The following is a 23,264-nucleotide window of genomic DNA, read 5'->3' on the forward strand; positions in this document are numbered from 1 at the left end:
GTAACAGTACCCACAGAGGCTGCATACAGTTCCTTCAGACTCAAAATCTTTGCATCCTACCAGATACAAAAGCACCATACGTAGCATAAGATTTATCAGAACAAGACTCTCTGGTGGAAATGAGTAGGAGATAATTAGCACACAAATACAAATGGAAAAACAGACACAAGGGAGAAGACAGGTGATTTGTGCATACACCAGTGTTTTCATACCACAAAGGTGATTAAGATAATGCTTAAAGCCTTCCTTACAAAATAGTATTTTACTTTTTATGCCCCTTCACTAGTCACAGCTTCAAGGACATACGCTACCTGCCCTCCCAAAAGAGAGAAAGTCCAAAACGTCTCCTAAAGTAACAATTCTCTTCATACAGGCTTGTTTTGCACTCTTCGGAAAAAAACATCCCAGAAAGAGAACACTTCACCAGAAGAAAGAAAGTCTTAACATCGCTTCGTAAAATATAGAAAAGGAATTAACACTCTGGGGATCCAAGCAAGTCTCTGTTACCAAATGACCGAGCCGTAGGCCTAAATAAATCAGTTAACAGTGGGATTTTAGAGTCTCCCAATGTAGCTGAAAAATATTTAAAGGTAAATTATGAAATCATATTTTAATTCAAGAAATGTCTTCTTTCTCAGATAACAGTGACCACAGAGAGAACGTGATCCCCCAGCTGAGCTGGGACAGCACGTGCACAGGAGACAACACTGCATGTCTGCTGTGAGCAGCATGTATTTCCTTCCTGGAATTGAAGCAGGAGAGACAGGAACCCCATCAAAACACCTCCACCAGCTTTGAATAGCCTTGAAAACAATTACGAGGCAGTCAGAGAGGAAACCAGAACCGCTCTCTCTGTCTGCATGCAGGATGCAGGGCTGCACCTGCCTGCTCTGTATGGCTCCACTGGGAGAGCACTGGGCATGAGGGGTCAGGGAAAAAACATGAAGGTTACACACAGCCACTGAAAACAGCTCAACGAGGCAGGAGGCTCCCAGTATCACAAGTGGTAACACAAAATCCCATGTGCACCTGACAGGAACAAGGCTGCACCTGAGGGCTGAGGTGTTCACAGAATGGATCAGGTTGGAAGGGATCATAATGAGTCATCTGGTCCAACCTCCCTGCTAAAGCAGGGTCATCCTAGAGCACATGGCACAGGATTGTGTCCAGACAGTTCTTGAATATCTCGAGTAAGGGAGACTCCACATCCTTTCTGGGCAATGCGTTCCACTGCACGGTCACTGCACAGTAAAGAAGTTCTTCCTCATGTTCAAGTGGAACTTCCTGTGCATCTCCTATGCCCGTTGCCTCTCGTCCTATTGCTTGGCAACACCAAGCAGAGCTTGATCTATCCCCTTAGCACCCTCTTTTAGATATTTATACAGATTAATGAGGTCCCCTCTCAGTCTTCTCTTCCCGAGGCTGAACACTGTTCACGAGGTTGTTGCACAGTTATCTGTTCCCAGAGCACTCCGATGTCCTGTATGGATACACAGCATTCTCCCTTTTCACTGAAAGCACGGGGAGAAGAAAACGCTCCAGAGGGTCGGTCAGCGCTGGGATCCTCCAGCCGGCCCGGAGGGAGGAGCACGCACAGCGCTGCCCACCCGGGACGGGCCCCCGAGTCCCTCCGGGCACTGGGGCAGGCAAGGACAGCGGGGGGGAGCGGGACACCCCCCCGGCTGCACGGGGCCAGGGCTGGGGGCGGCGAGCACGGCGGGCGGGGGTCCCGCAGTGACAGGGCGGGGAGGAGCGGGCGGGGAGGAGGAGAGCGGGCGGGAATCGCGCAGCCGGAGAGCCGGCGGAGGGTCCTACCGTGTACTCCCGCACTTGGCTGTGGAAATTCTGCTCCCGGATCGTCACCTCGTCCGCTTCCATCCTTCATAGTCCCGGCGGCCCCCGCGCGCAATGGCGGCCGCCCGCCGCCGCGCCTGCTCCTGCCCCGCCGGCGGCGGGCGCGGCCACCATGGCCAGCGGCAGCCCGGCTGCTCCCCCGGGCCCCGGCGGCGCGGAGGGGCTCTGGCTGCGGCCGGTGCGTCCTGGCGGGCGCGGCGGAGGAGGAGGAGGAGGAGGAAGGAGGAGGAGGAGGAGGAGGAGGGAGGAGGAAGGGCGGGCAAGCGCCGGCCTCAGCTCCTCCTGCTGCGTCACCGCGCAGCGACCCCGCGCGCGCCGCAGCCCCGCCCCGGCCCCGAGAGGGGCGGGGCTAAGGGTGTGGGCGTGACCACTCAGCAAGGGGCGTGGCTTAGCCTGAAGGAAGGGAGGGCGAACGCGACCCGGAGGCGGGGCGGCTTGGGGCGGGGCCAGGGTTAGGGGCGGGGCTTGAGGAGCGGTCTGGGGTGGTTTTGGTTTTAGCGGCAAGGGCGCGTTTCACGGACTCGCGGAGGCAATTGGGTTGGAAAAGACCTCTGAGATCATCGAGTCCAACCGAATGACCGAACACCACCATGTCAACCAGACCATGGCACCGAGTGCCACATCTAGTCTTTCTTTAAACACCTCCGGGGACGGTGACTCCACCACCTCCCCGGGCAGCCCCTTCCAATGTCTGAGCACCTCGGGTCGTGTCGAAACAGGTCACCTGTTTGTGCCTGTGCGAGGCAGGGACAGGCGGAGTCCCTATGCGTCCTGGGGGCAGGGAGAAGGGGACATGGGAGAGGGGAAAGGAGTTACAACTTGAGTTCCATTTCCCCAGAGCAGCTTTTTGCCTTTGGGTGATTTCTGCCGTGTTGTTCTTTGCCCGAGCGCTGTGGTGCAAAGCCGCATCACCCTCTTTTCCCCGTTCCCGCTACACGCGTGGACAATCTTCGCTTCTGAGTTTGCAAGTAGCTCAATTGTCTAAATACACGCAGAAGACTATTGATCTAGGACACACTACAAAATATAGATTGGGTTTAGCAAACCAAACACTTCGTTCAATCCAAATTCATAACATTATTCTAAATAAATTTCAAAAATAAGGATTATCATTATCTGCCTATTTACATCTATTGATACATTATCCATGATGTCGATGCCAATCATAATTCTGATTATATTCACTCCCCAGGCTCTAGCCCATCTTCTTGGTTAAAGCAGATGGTGAGGTATTTAGGAAATTTTGGAGTTAGCAGAAGTATTTCTTGTAGTTCTGAATGGATGCAGAACTTCCTACAGCTTCAGTATGGTTACAGTTCCACCCTTCTTTTTGATACTTGTGAAGATAGAGACGAGGTATTTGCAGGCAGAATCACACCGTGGGTATGAGGCCAGAAATACTCCCACTCTCTCTCATCCTGAAGCCCACTGCTCAAGGAGGGAGACTTTAGGTATTCATTGAAGCTGCAGCAACAGAAGACAATCAAAAGCAGAGCTGAAGGAACAGGGAGCACAGCCTTGGAGCTACTTCTTGGGGAAAGCTGTCCTACTTTACCGCTATTCCCAACACAGCACTAGATTCTGTCTGTTAGACAATATTATTACTCATCTGGGTTTTTTCATTCACCTATTTCCACTTATCTTCAATCTCCTTTTCTTCTTCAGATGCTGAAAGTGGGGAAAGCATCCATAGCTGCCAAGAGGAATTTGACATGAGACCTGGGCTTGTGAGAGCAGCTGATGTTGTTCTCTGCTGAGGAGCTGGTCCAGAGTGAAGAGTGTAACTGCAGGCAAGGTTTATATGTAGAAGCAATATCTTTAACAACAAACACAGCTGGCAAGAGCAGACAGCTGTCTGGTATGCAAGAATCTGATCTCAGGGACACCAAATTCTCTCAGACCTGCCTATAGAAATATTGGTATATAGACAGGTTCCCTGCTTTCATCATCTTGTATAAAAGGCATGCACAATAAATTACAATGGCATTATAACCAGGGTGTAAGGAACCTAGTGTTAGGCCTTCAGTGGATTTATGATGAAGATGGAAGTGCCGTAGCCAGAACAAACAAGATCTAAGAACTGGGGAGACCAGAAGGTCCAATTAAATTGGGAAAATGAGAACAGTCAGATATTCAGCCAGCTATGAATATGTTAAATCATACATACTAATACCAAAACAAAGGAGTAGCATGGTTGAGATTCAGGCCACAGGCAAGCAAGCAAGCTGATCCATGCACAAGGATGACCCACAAGAAGCAGATGGAAGAGTGAAAAAGTCTGAGGAAGAAGAGGCAATAAAAACCATAGTTAGGAGTCAGGGAAAGATTTCAGGGCCAGGACTCTGTAGGCTCTTAGGGAGCTTCTGCCAGCACATACTGATGCCCGCTGCCTGTTGGTTAGGAATCTAGGCCTGAGGTGAGTCTCAGTTCCTGAGCTACCTGAGAAATTATTCACCCACTGCCCAGGAACAGCTCATGGAATCTGAAACCAAGTTTATTTTATTAAAGAGCTCTGAGAGTTGTATCTAGGCACCAAGTATTTAATGCATTTCTAACTTTATCTGCAAAGATATTAAACACAGGAAGACTGTGAAAAAATTAGCCATATTTTGTAGCTGTTATAGAAATTAAAACTAAGGTTTGGAAGAACTGAACCCTCCACTTCCACTTGGGCTGTACATTTTCTTTTTAATCTATTGAATTTGAAATAAACCTGAGGAGGAGACACAGGACATAATTTGTCTCATTCTGTGGACTGGCAAGTTCTTTCTTCCATTTCTAGCAGACGAATCATCAGAAACACCATACACATTTGTATTTGCAGGAAAGGCAGGGAAGGGGAGGAAATAGCTTCGACCCTTTCTTGGGCAGAAGTTATTGCTCAGTTCTGAGGTGTTTGCATCACAAAGGAAGGTCATGGTAGCCACCACAGCAAAATCTATTTATATCAAAGGAAGTTCAGTGCAGAGTGGGCAGCTCTTGCAAACCAGTGAGGAGATGCATCCAACTGACTGATGCACCCATTGATTTCTGATGAGAGGAGTATTTTGAAGCACACCAGAAGAAAAACTCACAAATCAAGTACCTTGCACCAGAGAGTGTTTGAAAGACCTCTGGACATTTTTCATCAATATTTAAGACAAAACAAGACAGTACTGGAGGGACTGTCCTCAGCCATCCCTAGGACCTCAGTTGCCCTAAGGATTTTGTGAGTTTATTACTTTTCAGTCTAGTTTTAAATACATTTTTCAGCTTCAGGATTACCCAGTAAGTGTCTGGTTCCCTGATTCCCCAAGGAGGGTTTTATGTGCAGTGTTACCTCTGAGACCCTCTAAAAAAATAAGTTGGGATATTCAAGCTAATACAATTCAGTTGAATAGTCTAAAATGGAAGTTTCTAAATTTGGAACTGTTTCACTAGGAAGGTTCCCTCAGAATTTGCCAATGGATTTTAAATAACTCTCTTTAACTGTAAATGTGAATTTGGCAGCATGCCTTAAAACCTAAATCCATCTCGCAGCAATTGAATAGGTGATGCCTTCTTTTCAAGCCATCATTGAGCCAAGGGCAGCTTGGACTAAATAGAAAATAGGAAGTTATTCTCTCAGTTAATACGATACTTACATGCTTATATTCAAAATATTGCCTAAGAATTGGCCAGATTGAAGCCCAAAGCCCAGTTTAGTATGTTGTCAAGAATGACCATTGATTTTAAAGAGAACTTAGGGTAAACACACACCACAGATGATACCCAGCACTTTACATACTCAAAAGCCAGTCGTGGAAGACAAAAAGAAAGATGAAAAAGTTAAAATAACTTGATCATGATATAAAAGAAATTTTATGCTATCATAGTTATTTATGATAATTAATAATAAATCATAATTGTTAGTTATTTATTATAAATTAGGATTATTTATTGGGTGATTATTTCAGTGTCTTATATTTGGTAAGCTAAAGCATAGCAAGAGTTGCATCAGAACTTGAGAAATCCAGCTCGATCAGTCTTGGATTCATAACTTCTACTTTCTATTTCTTTACTGTTTTTAGAACAAAATAGTATGATTATTTTTTTTGTTCCAAATACTTCCAGCCTGTACCTTCATTCTGTCAACCCAGTAACAATAACTGCCCAGCTAAATGTATTACGGCATAATATATAAAATAAAATGGGATTCAGTGATGAATAAAACCCCTTCTAGTGCCTAAGTTTGCTTCACTGATAGGAGCCTAAAGAGAGAAAGCCTGCAGAGTTTCTTACAGGCAGAGGCATAAACTCTGCAGGAGTTCAGTGTTGTCAATACAGGAAGTCATGTCATGAAGCTAGAACAGTTTCAGTTCCATATCTAGGCAGCGTGAAGTGCCTGAAAGCTCACTTTGCTTCCATTCACCTTTAAGTGTCTTTCATGCCCTACTGTGAGCATTCAAAGCACTTCTCAGATCAAAATAACAACAACAAAAACAAGGAAAAAACAAAAACAAAACAACAACAAAAACAAGAAAAACAAAAACAAAAACAAAACACACATTAGGAATGAAGTAAAAGGGAATATTCAGGACATCTGCTCCATCTGTGAAGCCATGGCTGATTTGGCTGATTCTTCGAGTAGATATTTATTGGTAAAACTCCTAAACTACTGCCAGGGTCAATATTGTTACAGAGTTGAGGACTCAAAAACCAAACCAACAGAAAAAGCAATACAAACACACACACAAACACAAAAGCCTCCCTTTCACCAGTCTATGTCCGTTTTGAGCCCAGAAATTAGTGTTAGATTCAATCAGTCTCTGAAAGGTGTTCAACTAGAATGGATAGGTGAAAAGAGTGAAAACTCACTACTTCTCTTTATGGTGTGTTCAATATTTAATTCCTGCTAATCACAATTCACCTCAAAATCTCCTTTACAGTCAGTTAAAAAGATCTGCTCTTAGTAAATTTACTCTTTAAAGATTTTTCTCAACTGCGAACTCAATTTTTTTTCTTTCATGCCTGAATAGTCTCCAAACTTTTAACACACTTATTAAAATGCAAGCGAGAGAACTACTTCAGGCTCAGTTTCAGCGATTCTATGAACAGAACAAAATCACCGCCTTATTTTATGATCTCTTTATTTTTATTACAGACCATTTTAATTATTACAGAGGAAAACAGAACACAGATTCAGAGATGAAAAACATGGTTACTTCCCAGAAGTAAATGGAATGTGCCGTTGAAGACACTCGTGTCTGCTCTTGTCCTCCTGCTATCAGAGGTCTGGCTGTAGGTAAAAGGCTTCCTTGTGGCTTTGGTTGCCATGTCCTCTCATTTGCTTACACAGAGCCAAGCCAGTTTTAGGGACATTTTAATCCAAATGCTACAGCAATCATTTCCTTGACAGAAAATAGTGGCTACCTCTGAACTTCGTTCATATCAACTAGCACCAATCTGTAATTTCTATTCTGAATCACTGTCCTCCAGATACAGCTCTGGTCCTGTAGGTGGGACCTCAACCCCTTGTTCCCAGTGCATCCATGAAATTTGACTCTTTTGTTTTCTGTTTCACAAACATTTCAGATTGCTCTGTATGATTAGCTCATCTTTGTAATTTACCACTCTTATCTCAAGTATTTGCCAATGTTTCTGTGTCATCTGCCAGTAGCATTAGCAGTGGTTTGTTGACCAGAATAAAGATACCCTTTAAAAAAATGTAATTTCTATATCTGGTTTGGTTTTTTTAGATCAAAATCAGTTTTTCTTATTTTTTTTTCTCATCTTTGGAAACTTTCTGATGTACTAAGTACATATAATAATTATTTTACTGGTTGTAAGTGTTATGTTTGCCCTTATGGAATATGAGCTTGCCAATATCACAGGTTGGTTCCATGGCAACATCATAATGGGATCCAAAAGAGTTATCTGAGCATGAAGTCAATATTATTTTTGTTAGTAAATAATCATTAGAAGCTTTAATGTTGTTTTACCACTGGCTCAATAATAAAAACCAGCATATGCCTCTGAAACCAAATTGTCACAAGTGATGTTTCTGTTCTTCCAGAACAGATGCTTTCTTCACTTCTGTGCTTTCTTTTCAGTCTCTGTTTAGTTCCCACTCTTGACATGCCCACATGGTACCATTTGAAATGACTCCAGGCCCTGTTCCACTTTGGTTTGTTGAGTATGTGACACTGTATTACATCTACACAACACACCACACAGGCTGTAAAATCTCACCCATCACCATGTCTGTGCTTTCTCTGCAAACATTGCTGATCCTTTACCTTCCATGGTTTCTCTGTCCTTTTGGAATATTATCCTTTGATTTGCAGGCCAGTCAACATCTTTCATTAGACATCCTACTCTGCCAATCTCCTATTGATTATAAAAGATACGACCATGCATTAGCTGTATTATAAACGATGAAGCTGCAAATATCCACCCATATTATCAGTTCCTGACTACTTAACATGGCTGTACTCACTGTCCTTTAAAAAAAAATTAAGTCGTTAATCTGCTGGGCCATCTGTGCTCAGTCTGAACTATCCTCGAGCTACTTTTTGTTAGTTATATAGTTTTAAGAAATGGAATTTTACAGTTTTTGGAGGAGATAGGTTGCAATGTGAAATCCTTAAACAATTAAAAGCCCCATTTTTGGTAGTAGTTAAATAATTTATTTTTTTTCTCTCTTAAATTCAGTACCTGACTCATCATGGCTAAGATGACTGTATTGTTAAATACCACATGGAAGGCATTTCAAAAATCTATCCAGTATTAAACTACAACCGTTTTTCAATCTCAGTGACAAAATCACATTGCATAAATTTAGTCTTTGAAAGTAAGCCATGCACCTTTTATGAAGGACTTTTATCCAAAATGCTAGAAATTTTAAAGGAAATTAATCATCTTAATTTCTAAAATTAATAGGTGCAAGATTTATTCCTAAATCATGGATACTCCTTTCTAATTAAATTCAAATGTGTTTAATGCATCTCAGGAGTGTTAAGATAATAAGTAGTCTTTTTCTGGAACTTAACATCCTCGATCCCTGTCAATAATTATATTGGGTGACTAATAAAATATGATGCCAGGCATTTTTTAAATCTTTATCTTCCTCCTCTGTCTCATTAGCAAAATGAATAGGTTTGCACCACAGGCACCACCTAATCTGGAGATTCAATGTTGTTCAAGGACATAGCAAATAAATTTCAGCAGGTATTCTTTCCTGAAACAGTCAGATATAAAATACACTTTTACAGCATTTGCCCATTGCCATCCTAAAATTTCTTGTTGCCAAATAAGACTATTGCCATTGTAAAAGCCACCAAAGGCTGGAAGACCAAAAAGGGCCACTACAACTGTCAATTCTGATCTCCTAACTAGGAGAATTTTATGCAGTTGTCCCATCAAAGATTACACTCCTCATAGTGCTCCAATGACTAGTATTTGATCCACGGAACATGGCACTCATCCATTCCACCAGTGGTCTATCAGAAAATGCTGACACCATGAGAACAGGTTATTTTATAACATAAGACAATACTTATTTTCAGAAACTGGACTCAGCTCTAGCAGGCCTTTTAACAGAAATCATGCCCGCAATGTGAAATTAGCTAATTTGTTCTTCAGAGTTTAATTTCCTTTCTCAAGTAGATATTACATTACAGTAATTACACCTCTAAGTAACAAAAAAAAAAAAAAAGGCAGGCTCCTCAATCCTTGGGATGATATATAGTGCTCTAGCCCTCATATAAAAGCGAAAGCCATCTCTAGTTACTTTTAACATTTGGGAATATCTAAGTATTTGAATGGAAGACTCCAGAGATTTCATATTATCTCGAAGGTGGGAGGATAGAACAAGGAATAGGCTGTGAATCATCCAACTCTTTAAAACATTTTCTTCCTAATTTTAGGTCCTGTAAGCCATACATTAAACTCAAATTATACCCACTCTGCCAGTGATTGCAACTGCAGAGATGCTCCATGCTGAATACTCAATCCACGTCTATGTTACAAGGCATGTATGTGATATTGGACCATATTTTATATATGGTGTGTCAATCCAACTCCCTGCTCCTTGCAGAAGTACCTGAAACTAAACTGTATGACTAAGAGCAATGTCCAGATGCTCCCTGAACTCTGACAGGCTTGGTGCCATGACCACTTCCCTGGGGACCCCGTTCCAGTGATCAACCACCCTCTCAGTGAAGAACCTTTTCCCAACATCCAATCTGAACTTCCCCTGACAGTCTCATTCCCTTCTGTAAGGCACCCCTTTGATAGTCACTATCACACTGTGCCTGTTTGGTTTTTTTTCCCATTTTATTGAGTTGTAGCCCTCAGCCTGGGCAAGAGGAAAGGTCAATCTACACAACATACAGAAAAGCATGTGGCTGTCCTACAAAACTTCCAAATCCAAGGTTTGTCTAGAGACTGCTGTCTACACACTTCTCTGTCAATCACTTTTTTCACTTCTACCAATCCTGACTTGTGTAGAGAGGTTGTTGCCAAGGTCTGCGTCTTGAAAGCCAGGTTACACTTAAAAAGAAGGCTGAAAAAACCACAAGAGAAACTATCTCATAAAAGTCAGTCCTTTTCCCTGAAGCCATCTCAAACAAGACAGACACTTATCAGATATTGAAAGACATAGTTGTATCTTCCTGTGTTCCTTGGGACACCTGGCACATCTCAAAGTACATTCAGACTAAGTACAAACAGAGATTGTACTTTGCCTGTTCCCTGGGGCAGGCTGTCAGGGCCCTGAATGTCCCAATAGGTCCCTGACCAGCTCCACTGGGACCCTTCACCTATGCCCCATCTACCTACTGACCTCTGGGCAGGTGGTAGAAATTAGCCACATCCATCTAAAAAGCTCCTCACCCTGTCTGGTCCCCACTGAACGTGCTGGGGAACAGAATTACTCTGGGCATGGGATAGTTGCAGAAGCCTTCAGGGCTGTGATCTGCCTCTGTGGCTGGGCTTAGCATCCTCCAGGTTTCAAAAGTTATCCTGGAGCTGTGAGAAAGTTCTTGGGTGTACATCTCTATAGGTACTGTAATTGTAAATGAGGGACATGCCAGTCTACATTCCCATTAAAAAAAAAAAAAGTCCAATATACAGTTTAAGAGTGGGGGAGGTGGGCATGAATCAGCTGCTATGATGTCCTGGCATTTCCCTTTTCCCTGATCTCAGAAAGCTGGGGATGCCACCAGCTATGTTAGAAATGTTTCAGCTACACTCTCTGCCCCATCTTCTGCCTGGAAGAAGACAGTCTTGTCAAACAGCATTGATACCTGAAAGTCTCTTAACAGCCTGATATCTGAGGCTGCTTCCTAGATTTGAGAATTTGTGGAGGCACCTGAATCTAGGATAAGTCAACTATAAAAGCAGACCCTAATTCCCCCTCAGTGATGTGAATTTAGCATATGCCTCTGTGTATACACAGTGCCACCATCTTAATCTGTCTCAGGTTTTCCTATATTATAGACAGAGGTGTGCAAGCATGGCTACAAATTCTTCACGACAATGCCTCTATTCCCTGGCCTGTCTGTTTGCCCTTTCCTCAGTAAATCTCATCCATGGCCTGGATTAAGTCCTCCCAAACCCTCTCAGTGTCAGTTGAACCCTACACATAGAAAAGGCACAGATCTCTTGGTCTTTCAATGGAGCAGTGCAGAGAGAAAAGTCTCCCCACATTACTGGCTTTCAAGTTACATCTTGCACTTGTTGAACATCAGGTGTCCTCTTTTCCTGACCAGGTGCACCCTGCTCTCCTACAAGCTGCTAATGGCTGATATGAGAGGAGTGGGACAACTCCCAGGCTTATTCACACAAGGTTGAAAGTGTCAATAGTCATCCTTTCATTGCCATGAGTGTATAATAATGGTCACTGACCCCATTTCTCATCAAAGGTGTGGTCATGCATGGCTCCACCTGTAATAACTACAACATGACAGAGGAGTGCATCTTATCCCTGGCTGAAGGAGATGATCATACCTTTGGCCTTGCTATGGGTGTCCTTCAGCTTTATTACCTCTCACCAGTTTCCCCCTATTTTCCACATGTTCCATGTTGATATGGCTGCTGTAATCAGGCCTTCCCAGAATTATGGACTCACCCTTTAAAGAAAAAAAGCATAAAGGTCCCTATAGGCCATTATGTCATGAGTTCAGAACTGATTGTAAGCTTAGCTCACCACAGTATCCTGGCTCTGCATCATACATAGCAGGATAGAAGGCTGTAGAGTTTTTAGAGAAGCACAGAGACAAGGAATTTCTCCAATGTGAAAGCAGGTACACCATTCCTACATTCATTCTTCTATGAAGCATATGCCCTACAAACTGGTTACTGATAACCTAACAGAATCTAGTTTTTCTATTTTCAGTACCACTAGGATTATAAAGATGTCATCTCTTTGAGACAGATGATTTTTTGTTTCTAAATCATCTTATTCTGTGAGTAATCACTTATTTAAACTGTACAGATAGTAAAAAGTCAACAATGCTTCATAGGATATATTCATACTGTTTTACATCCTGTGTGTTGATACCTCAAAATTTATTTGCTTTTACAGAAACAATATTTTTTACATTGTTGTTAATTTGCCAATAACTAAACCTACACCATAAGAGTAGATTAAAAGTCATTATTAGGCACAAGAGATAACATGGATACAAAGGGGTCACTTCGTCCTGAATAGTAAAAACAACCAACCATAGGAAATAACTCTGCAGTTTGTAGTCACTGCTGAAGTATTGCACAGGAGGTAGTTTTCTTTGAAGTACCGGTAGTGCTGCACAGCATATGACAGAGTTTGACTATTTATGAAGCCACGTGTGCACTGAATATTGTTTCTGCAGCCTGACAGCTCATCTCCCTACATCACACTGTGTCCTGTCATCCCTGGGGGTGTCTAAGGGCCATTACTCTGGGTATACACTGACCTGATAACATCAGCATCTTTAAATCCTAGCTCACAGCATGCTTTGCTCCATTTGTATGGAACAAAGAATTAGCATAATGAGGGTATAATTTCAGACCAATTTGCTGTCTCATTGTGTAGTAAGAAAACAATCAACCTTTCCCAGATAGGCCTTCTCCCTGTTCAGCTCTGTTACCAAAGTTACATTTAGTTTGGAATGCATTCAGGCTGCTAGCAAACCTGTGAGGGAATTCCTTATTGAGAATTGCTCTTGTCCTAAATAACACTATAGGCTATGGCAGACATTTGGATTTTCTGTGGGAGTGGCAGGGATAGCACCGCAGTGACCTCATCCTCTTCCCAAGTTCTCTTCACTGCTCAGCAAAACACCCTAGTGAAATACAGTCTTTGATGGCTGAAATGCCAGCTCCCATATTCAGCTCCATCTCCCCACAGCAGGATCTACTGGTACACCCTTCTAGCCTTCATATTTTCTCATCATACCTTGAGTCATACCAGGTGTGAGGGAACATTAGCTTTCCTGTCAAACAGCTCTGAAGGAAGCCTCTGATTCCTCCTCTATGGCCTAAAGCACCTTACAGAATACCTGAATCAAAACCTGTTTTGTCTATTAAATTTCTGAAATTTATCACATAGTTTGGCACTTGTGAAGTAATCCTGCAGCAGACACTGGGCAACTCCAAAGTTCCCTACATCTAATTGATTTTTGTATTACTGCAGGCTAATAATCTCCAGAGAGCCTCTGAAAAACCCAAGTGAGCATTTCATCTGAGCAATTTGTAGAAGAACTCAAGCAAACACCTCTCAGGCTGTAGTGCTGATCTGGTCCAGCTTAGTTCTTGTTCCATTTATTCCAGCTACCCCTCAGCAGCACGGACACAGCAGTGCATGGCCAGACAGATATGGGGAAAATAACCTGGCAAAAATAAAAAATTTAATCAGAATGAATTCTCTGAGTCAGTTCATTCTGTGCCCACACATCAGAAGGAACGACGTAACTGAGCAGAGGGAGCTATTCCAGCCACCACTGTTACAAGAGGGAAAGGCTTGTGAGCTACATCACACACACAGAGCAATCACAAATATGTTCTTCTGTTTGGCCAATGCCATTTGTAGTAGTGACAGTGATAGAAAATGTGAGAAACTATATGCTCTGTGCACACACAATCCTCCTAAAGGATTCATGAGTCAAGAAATGACTATAAACCATAATTTTCAGATAGTTCTTCCTGCCCTGTGATATGGAATAAGAAATGCTTATGCACAACATCAGCAGGACAAGTTTATGGCACTTTTTTGGCAGAATTTGTTTAGAGGTTCACTCATACAATAGATTTTAAAGTGTATATTTTCAAATCATTAAATGAATTTGTATATCATATGAATACTTATCCATAATGTGTGTTTGTGTATTTATATATCTATTTTATGTGTGCGTGCTTATTTTTATCTATATTTAAAGTTCTCCAAAATATAGTTACCCTGACATACTACTAAAATAAGCTTGTACAGAAGACAGCATTGCATAGTGTCCTCTGTAGAATTTCTTTACAAGAGACAGAATATATACTAATTTGTATCCTAAATTCATTTTAACCAAGGTATGGGTATTACCTTTTCTCTCTTTTTTTTTTTTACAAAATCAGTGTTCATTGAGTTTTCTGAAAATAGTATTTTTGCCTCTACAAAGAAGCAGCAACTTATATTATTCTTTCATATGAGTTTGTGTGTGTATGTATATGAACAAAAGAAAAATATAGTTTAATTACAGTTGGAGTGCCTCTTCGGCTTATCATTTTATTATGCAGTTTATATTTTATTTTCTTAAAAGGAACATTACAGTTTGTGCCCCAAACAAACTCTTTACTTTAAAATGGAGGAAATATTTAAATGGCTGCTTGAATTAAATACAAGAACAAATAAATTAAAGTGTTATAAACTGAAAAAAATATTACAGACAAATCTGAAATATACATAAACTAAAGCATTACCTTAGTTATCTTCCCCTGTTAGATGTGTCATTGCTTGCACAAAGTCATGTACTCCAAATCAATGTCTTCACTTATGCTACACTCTGGAAAAAAAAATGGGAGTTTTGACTACATAGAAATATAATAAGAACTTCACAATGTGACCTATAGTTTTTACTGAAGTAAATTAATGGATGGCATGCAGATGCCAAGATTAAACAGAGTAATAACAAAACATTAGTAAGCACTTTTAGTGTAATTAAATTTTTGATGTATTGCAATTTTTAGCACGTAATTATTTTTGAAGGAACTGGAGAGTAGTACTGGATCACACCCTTATTCCACCTAGTTACTAAAGAATAAAGTGTGGTGATATTTTTAAATTCTATTGCAGAATAATGGTGTATTGTCCATCACTGATAATGATGGCAAGGTTTTCCTCATCTGATAATCACTCATAGTGATTACCTAATAAAAGGACAATCCTTGGTACTATAAGAACCTCTGGTCAGTCCAGAATGTAAGCAAGAATTGAAATGTGCTATATAAAGCATCTCAGCTTGTAAGTGACCTTGAATCTGCTTCCTTATTGCTGGAGGTTGGGATTGTTCCATGGCTACATTCCCAGTCTTCATCAAGGGGTTGCTGGTAACATCAATCTTAAACACAAGTCTTTAAAACTATTTTTGATGTTGGCCTTGAACAAGTCTAATAATTTCACTTAATCACCTCTGTTTTCACACAAAAACTGGAATCTAGGCTGACTTCTAATTTTTCACTCTTGTGAAATGCAGCCACAGGTTTTCTGTCTGCCATCAAATATCTGGAATCACAATTAGATAAAATATGTCAGATGCCCTGTGACACTCAGCCATCTTTATTGTATAGAAGTTCACTTTCAGCTTAGAGTAGAATAAATTTTGTTTGACTCAGAGGTCAGTCTTTGGGAAGAAAAATGAGACATGTGGTCATTTGCATATTCAAATATGCAAAGTGAATGCATCCAATTTGCATTATTTGTCTCCTAATGAGAATGACCTTTCTGCTGATGGGAAAAAACAATTGAAATTGGGCATGTGAAACTTATGGAAGAATGTGAAGTTCCAAATCTCTAACAAAACAGGCCAACTGCTTGCTCCTGTGAATTAATAAACAGTCAGTGTTGTATTGAACCCCAAATCCTGGTGTTCTTTCATCTTTAGGGACACCCAGGTTAGGTTCAGTATCTGAATTTTGCTGCTCAGATGTATCTCTAGTAACACTTCTTGCCTGGCACAACTTCCTCTTCACCATCATTTACCAAGAACATCTAAACAGTTCTCCCACCACTAACGTGGCTCAGGTTAATGCCACAACATCTTTATAATTATTTTGCATAACAAAAATTGAAGCCTTAAAATTCAAATAATGGGTGACTGTTACTACAGCAGGGCTGAAACTCAGTTACATCTGGTCTTTGGTCCTGTGTAGATCAAGTTTCTGTCAATACTGAAACTGAAACGGAAAGAATCCACGATCAATTTACCAAAAAAGGAGCATTAGGATCACATAGCCTGTGTTGTTTTACTTCTGTGAATGCCAGAGAAGGAAATGAGTCCTGCAAATAGGCAGCTCCTCTGTAAACTGGTATCATCATCACTATTGCCGTGTATTACTATACATTAATTACCTTTTCTACTAGGAAAAGAAATATGTATATATATATATATGGTCAAATTACCAGTATGCTTCTCTTCCATTCAAGCTTCCTCTTTCATGTGCAGAGCTCACCAAGGCAGTAACATCTGCACACAGGTAACAGGTCTTAGAAGTGGAACCACTCACACGCAGGACTCAGGACTAACTAAAGAGCTTGGAATTTAAACAAACATCTTGACACGGCTTAGAAGCAAGGGCACAGTTGTTTATTCTTGTTGTTGTTTCCTTTTCATTATGGTGCTGCAGGAGTCCCCCATTAGGGATCAGGGCCTCACATTGTGAGGATTTATTTAAACATTTAATGAAAATATGGCACCTGCAGTTAAGAATTTACAACTGCAATTAAAGGATGAAGAATAAAACTGTCTCTTCAATTGATTTCTGTAATCATAAAATTCTAAATGATACTAACATGTACCTCATTTTAAGTGTGTGTTTTCCTATGATTATGTACAGGAACAGGATGCAGTAAGCTTAACACTGCCACTCGGGAAAAGCACCCAGACAAATGTGGGTTGTCCTAAAAACAGACACCTTACCTTTGCCACCAGCAAGCAAGGAAGAAATTTTCAGAGAAAAAGAAAATTCAAGCTGTACAGAACCAGCCAACTCCCTAGGCATGCATATACAGTTGTGTAGAGCTTTGTTCTTAATGTCAACTTACTTGTTAGCATGCTTTTTTCTTTTTCAAGAAAATTATTCAGGAGAGCAAAAAAGACAAACTTTCATTACAAACAATGTAATTAAACTAAAAGGGTTTTAGTAATTGTTCCTGTTTTCACCTGTGTTTCAAAACCTAATTCATACTGGGCACAGGTGCAAGTGATTACACATTGGGCAACAGAAGGATCAGCTGTAGTTGTTGAATAATGAATTCTCCTTTAAAGCAGCATGGAAAATAACTGTCCTTCCAGCAGGCTGTCTTGACACAGTAATTTCTGTAATCTGCTAATGGTGTGGTTTCATAACTGATTTAGGGTGATCTTAGCCTGTACTGCTACTGGAAGGAGCAGTTCTCTTCCCTTTCCCACAACTAGCTACCTCTTTCTGTAGCTGAATCAAAAATGAACCCAGTCCAATTAAAAAGCTTCTCAGGTTTATTCGGATAAAATCTTGGATTTAGTGGACTGTGACAAGAGTCCTGCAGTCAGCATGAAGAAGGATGAGGAAATGCATTACTGGACAAATGCATGGTAGGTTGAGGTTGACCTAAAGTAGCTGCAAAACTGCAGTTTGGAAAGATGACAATTACTCAAAAGAGATGTCAGCAGGCGTAGGAGTAGATTAGGGTGGGATCTGGTGTCAGATACATGCTGGGCAGAAGTTGTGTAAACATGGGGTTACTTAAGGTCATGGTTTTGTTTTGCTGCCTTGTCCTTTGCACACAAGTCACCTAACCAGGTATCTGCAAGGCAATTGCCTGCAGCTAAGCCAGTCATGCAAGGCTGCCTTTTAACCATTGAGTTATGGAGTCTAAGGCACTGACCATCTTGATTCAGAAGCCCCAGACGAGTTTTTTTTCTCTATAAATCATTATTTCTCTCCATTTGACTATAAACAGAGAGCAAGGTGACTGCTGTAGATGTGCCCAAACTAAGGAAGATCTCTATCTTGTCTGTCAGGCTTAAATCAGTGTGGCTATTTCGAAGTACTCTGAGAGAATGGTCTGTAACTAGAATGGGGCAGGCACACTCCACTGCTGCACTCTGCTTGTGGTCAGGTAAGTAGAGCTCCTGAACAGGAACTGTATATGAAATTTATACTGTATTATACATAATAACATAATGCATTAGAGGAAGTGAGATTAAGATGTAGAATGGCAACCAATATGTATAAATTGATCACATAGTTTCAGCACAAGTTACCAGATCCAAAGCTTGCTGTCATCCTGGAAAGACCTGCAAAGACTGCATTCTATTTGACTCAGACACGGATCATATTTTTGCACGTTTAACAAAGCCTTCAGGAAAAACTTTTAAGGTTTTTTTTTAAGCAGTAAGACTATTGTTAACAGCTAGGAGCACCTCACTGAATTGAGAAACCTGCTGGAAGTTGTCCCTGAGGGCAATCACCTCAGATTCTGTATAAAAAAGACAGTGTTAGCAGTGGGATGAACAGTAACACTGCACTGGACTACTGGTGCAACTGCTCCTGTGTCAGTGGCACAGCACTTACTCTTGCCAGTGTTTCCACTTTTGCAGATAAATGGCCAGGTAAAAGGTGATTTTAACAAAGTAACAGTAACTGTTTATTTTAGGAAATTTGTCGAATTCAACCATTCACAGGTATTTACTCTGGACTGTCACTCCTATCTCCAAGTATTCTTTTTCTAAAGTTGCCTTGTCAGAATCAAAGAAATAGCTAATAACAAATAATCTTCAGGGAACAGAATTACAACTGGTATATTAAAGCAAAGCAATTAAGAACAAAGGAGAAGGAACAGAGAGAAAAGGAAATGTCCCTTGGTATGTGTTTACAGCTTTTTTGATGAAAACTGCCTTATAAATGGAAATACAAGTGTTCCTTAGATAAGGTCAGTGCTTAGCACATAGTTAAGTCTCCCAGAGACATTTCTTGGCACAGAAGCTTTGATTATATAAATTTCATGCAGGAAATGCAAAGTGCTGTAATGTGAGACTTTGATCAATGGTACTATTTTGATTTACAATTGTGTTTTTTTTAAACTGTGATGTGCACAAAACACTAATTTAAAAGCTCATTTTAGTTGCAACCTACCTTTTCCTTTTAATAACCATAAAGTAATGAGATTGCATTTTTTCAGTCATCCTTGTGTCACGTATCAGATAATCTCCTTATAGTTTAAAACTAAAAATGCTAATGGATTGGGGAAATGGGTTTCTGCTTTCACTCAGCATATCTGTCTTTTTTATGCTTGTCTTTTGGATCATTTATCTAAATAATAACCTTTAGTACCCACTCCTTCCTTCCAATGAACTAAAAGATATTAATGATTAAAATCAGTGAAAACATCTTCTCCCTGCTCGAGTTTTGCCATCTGAGGTTTCCACTTTCAGCTGCTTCTTTTTTTGGAGGGGAGGGGGGGAGCTACAGACATCCCCTTTTGAGATATTCATATGGTTACTTCCTATTTTTTCTCAATCAAACAGCCTAAATTATTTTAAAGTAATGTAGATCTCTCTTAATGAGTGTCACCAGTGAGCACGGACTGAAGGGACATTGATTTAGGGGAATAAAAGAGAACAATTACATGAAAACCTCAAAAAACAGTTTTTGGTCAGCAAATCTGTTGGGGCAGCCCCAGAAAAGAGGTAGTAATAAGCCCCTCAAGGGTAGGTGCTGTGGGTGGCAACTTTTCAGCAGACAAATCTGGAGATATAGGAGGATATATTTGTGTCTCAGAATTATGGAAGATAACTCATTTTGTTGTTACAAAAGCAGCACAGAGAAGATAAAAGAGCAGCCCAAGATCAGGTACAAAGACGGTGGTAACTGTGGGAGAAAGTCCCAGACATTTTTCTAGACTCTTTGTGTAGTTGGTTTTCATCAGGTCTCACTTCATCTGTTTAAAGACCAAGATTTCAGAAATTGCTTAGCACATAGACCCTGGGGGGGGGGGGGGAAACAAACCACCCCAAAACAAAAAACACCAAGATTCTAAGCAACAGGGATGTATCTTCAAAACACTAAGGAAATTGCTTTCATCATCTACCAATATCTCCTGAAATAGGACTGAAGTACATCTGAGAGCCAACAACTTTGTACTGCCTTGAGACTCTGGAAAATGTTTTCCAGAGGAAAAGTATCCTTCCACAGACAATCTTTCCCAGCAGACCAAATTTCAGTTCTGCTGATCCCAGTGGTGACAGTATGACATGGAGGGAAGCAGTACCTCAAGTATGTGCTGTGCTAGAGACTCACAGCAGAGTCTTCAGGTAACTTGCACTGTTCTGAGGCTCTCACTGACTGCAATAAATTCATTCTGGCATGAAATTTTTAGTCTGCAGAGCCAAAAAAGGCTTTGGATTTAAAGCCATATTCTTACATGAATCAGGCTATTTTCTCGATTGATAAGAACAAAGAACAACCTTTATGAGCTCAGTCTTTCTGGTGCTGCTTTGATACTTCCTGTGGTGATGAACACTCTCAATAGCTGCAAATTACAAAAGAGCCAGAAGCTACCTATGTGCATTATGTAGCCACTAAATCACATTTTCATGGCATGTGGGAGGTGACCAGGAGACAATAGCAGACAGCAATTGTATTCCACTCATTCTGCTGAGGGGTGAGAAATAATAATCCCTGAATATAATTTAATAGGAAAGGAAATCTGTTAACAAAGATTATCTCAGCAGGAAGCAACAATTCTATACGAACTCTCATTTCCAGTGAATTGTGCCATTATGCTCAATTTCACTGTAAATGTGAAACCTGCCCTTGTGGCTTGTTCTCTGCTGGGGGATCACTGTCAAAACAAGGAACAATACAAAATGTTCCCTCGATTCTGAATTCCTATTTGGTAAGTGATGCCCATATGATGCGGAGACCTAAATGTGAAATGTGTAAAATGGAAACTGTGTTTCCTCCCTTTTCTGATATTTAGACAACATAGGAAATTTGGAAGAGTCATTGGCAGGAGTTTCTAATTTATTCACATTTTAGATCCTAAGAAGAATGTATTTACCAGGTACTCGAAGTCAAATTGGTAAATATAAAATAATAAACCACGATATTCTGAGATAGTCTCTAAAATATTTGTTGTATTTGTTTTGATATGGCATCATTAGATTTGAATGCAGGATTGGTTTATTAGCAGGTAATAATAATTCTACTTGTGTATTTTTTTGCAAAAGTAGCATGCCCATTTTCACTCAAATTGGGGATTATGGAGCTCGGCAAAATACATGTTTTTCATATTTTGCTTTGTGACATGAAGCACTGAAGAAGGCAAATATTGGCACTTTCTCTCTTTGAAGATACATGAAATTCTGCATTATTGGAAAGCTCTGTTGCCCTGAATGACAAATTACACGATGAGACAGAAGGAAGATGCAAATCTCGAAGTTTTAAAAGCACCTAATATTTTCTCAAATTATATTCAGCTGTATTTATCTTGCATTCTGGCATGCTGCTGGATTATTGTTATCAATAAATCTATAAATAAGATGCAAAATGCATGGAGCCATCTGTGCATGAATAAAGAGTGGCCCGGCAATAAATTACAGCATAATATATAGTTTAAAATGTAGCAAAGGGAATGCCTTGACAAATCAATGCAACGTATCTTGTCACTGAGGGTGAAAGATTCATTATGCATCACCCTTGAGAAAGCTAGATTTCTGAGGCATGGGTCATCTAGGACATATGATGTAATCAGAGAATATGGAAAAATGCATAGAAAGACACAACTAATCTTCAGAGTAATAAAGCCATATTAAATTTTCAGGTAAAATATAAGTCCTATGCAGTACTTCATTGTCCAAGAGAGGTCAGGAGTGCAACAACAACGAACAAAATGAAGCCTGACTTCCTATGGATTTGGTCCCCACGGGAGATTCAAGACCAAACCTTTTTCTGAAACTGGGTCATATGTGCTGGCTTTCAGTTATGTTTTTCTGGTGTCTGCTGAGGTCTAAGCTCATCTGGTGGCACTTTTTTCAGCCGAGAAATTCTTTGCTCTGCCCAGTTTTTGATGAAACTGGGGGAAATTCAGTGTTTTAAGAAACTCCGGGCATCTGCCAGACATGACTGGAACCAGCATGCACCCAGCAGGCTGCATAGCCCCGGAGCACAGCAAAGAGACTAAAAATAAGACCAACCAATTGGTTTTCCTGCTGACAGAAGCAAACCGCCATGGGACATTTAATTCCTGCTGATCACATAGACGACAGACAAGTTGTCACTGGCTGTGCAGAGCAGGGAGGATACGTCCCTGTGGCAGGGACACTTCTCCTGCACCCTGCCGTGGATGGAAATGTCCCAAGAGCAGCCAGCACTTCCACAGAGACCATGGATGTTGTCTCTGGCACGCTCAGGAAGAGACACCTGAGCTTGGCAGGGTTGGAAGGGGTTTAAAATGTGGGTCTGGGCAGGTGGAGGAGAGGCCGGGATTCTGGTGTGTCTCAGCATCAGCAAGAGCCTCGTGGCCAGTGGGGGCCTTGTGACCGCAGCCAGGGCTGTGAGAGACAAATTGTTCCAGTCTCTGGTGTAAGAAGATAGACAAGCCTTGTATTTTCTTTCTAGAGTGTGTCCAGAGAAGGGCGATGGAGCTGGGGAAGGGTTTGGAGCACAACTCCGATGAGGAGCAGCTGAGGGAGCTGGGGGTGTTTAGCCTGGAAAAAAGGAGGCTCGAGGTGACCTTATGGCTCTCCAACAACTGCCTGACAGATTGTGGCCAGGTGGGGTCGGTCTCTTCTCCCAGGCAACCAGCGACAGGATGAGAGGACATAGTCTCAAGCTGTGCCAGGAGAGGTTTAGGTTGGACATTAGGAAGAATTTCTTCACAGAAAGGGTCATTAGATATTGGAACGGGCTGCCCAGGGAGCAGTTTAAGAGGTGTTTAAGAAAAGGTTTAAGAAAAGACTGGAAGTGGCACTCAGCGTCACGGTCTAGTTGACATGGTCATGTTCGGTCAAAGGTAGGACTCGATGATCTCGAAAGTCTTCTCCAACTTAATTGACTCTGGAATTCTTAAATATATATATGCACAAAAGGGGGGATCTCCGGTGTGGGGTCACAAGGGTCCCTCCCCTTCAGAGCTAGGGCGGCCTGAGGCGCCGCCCAACAGGGGGCGCTGTGCCCGCCATGGCGGCCGCGCGGCGGAAGAGGCGGTGAGGTCCTGCCCCAAG

General features: G+C 41.3%; 1 protein-coding gene and 1 long non-coding RNA gene across 3 annotated transcripts in view; both read right to left on the reverse strand.

Moving 5' to 3' along the window:
• LMBR1 (limb development membrane protein 1) overlaps nucleotides 1-1,937 on the reverse strand; it is a 65,880-nt gene extending 63,943 nt beyond the window's left edge. Inside the window, exon 1 of one of the 2 annotated variants that reach the window (XM_018084952.3) lies at nucleotides 1,816-1,937. In XM_018084952.3, the coding sequence (XP_017940441.1) occupies nucleotides 1,816-1,878 (63 nt within the window). In that variant the 5' untranslated portion in view covers nucleotides 1,879-1,937. The remainder of the gene's footprint in view (nucleotides 1-1,815) is intronic. The other variant, XM_025896358.2, reaches the window with a different exon arrangement.
• An 11,706-nt stretch (nucleotides 1,938-13,643) lies between these two features.
• LOC108641750 lies at nucleotides 13,644-16,230 on the reverse strand. The gene is made up of 3 exons (XR_001922242.1): nucleotides 16,162-16,230; nucleotides 14,761-14,843; nucleotides 13,644-13,685 (listed from the first exon to the last, which is right to left on the reverse strand). It is a non-coding gene; the product is annotated as an uncharacterized LOC108641750 (long non-coding RNA).
• Nucleotides 16,231-23,264: the final 7,034 nt, after the last annotated feature.

This window comes from Manacus vitellinus, unplaced genomic scaffold (genome assembly GCF_001715985.3).
Source record: "Manacus vitellinus isolate BGI_N305 unplaced genomic scaffold, ASM171598v3 scaffold_79_pilon, whole genome shotgun sequence".
In the NCBI taxonomy this organism is placed as follows: Eukaryota; Metazoa; Chordata; class Aves; order Passeriformes; family Pipridae; genus Manacus; species Manacus vitellinus.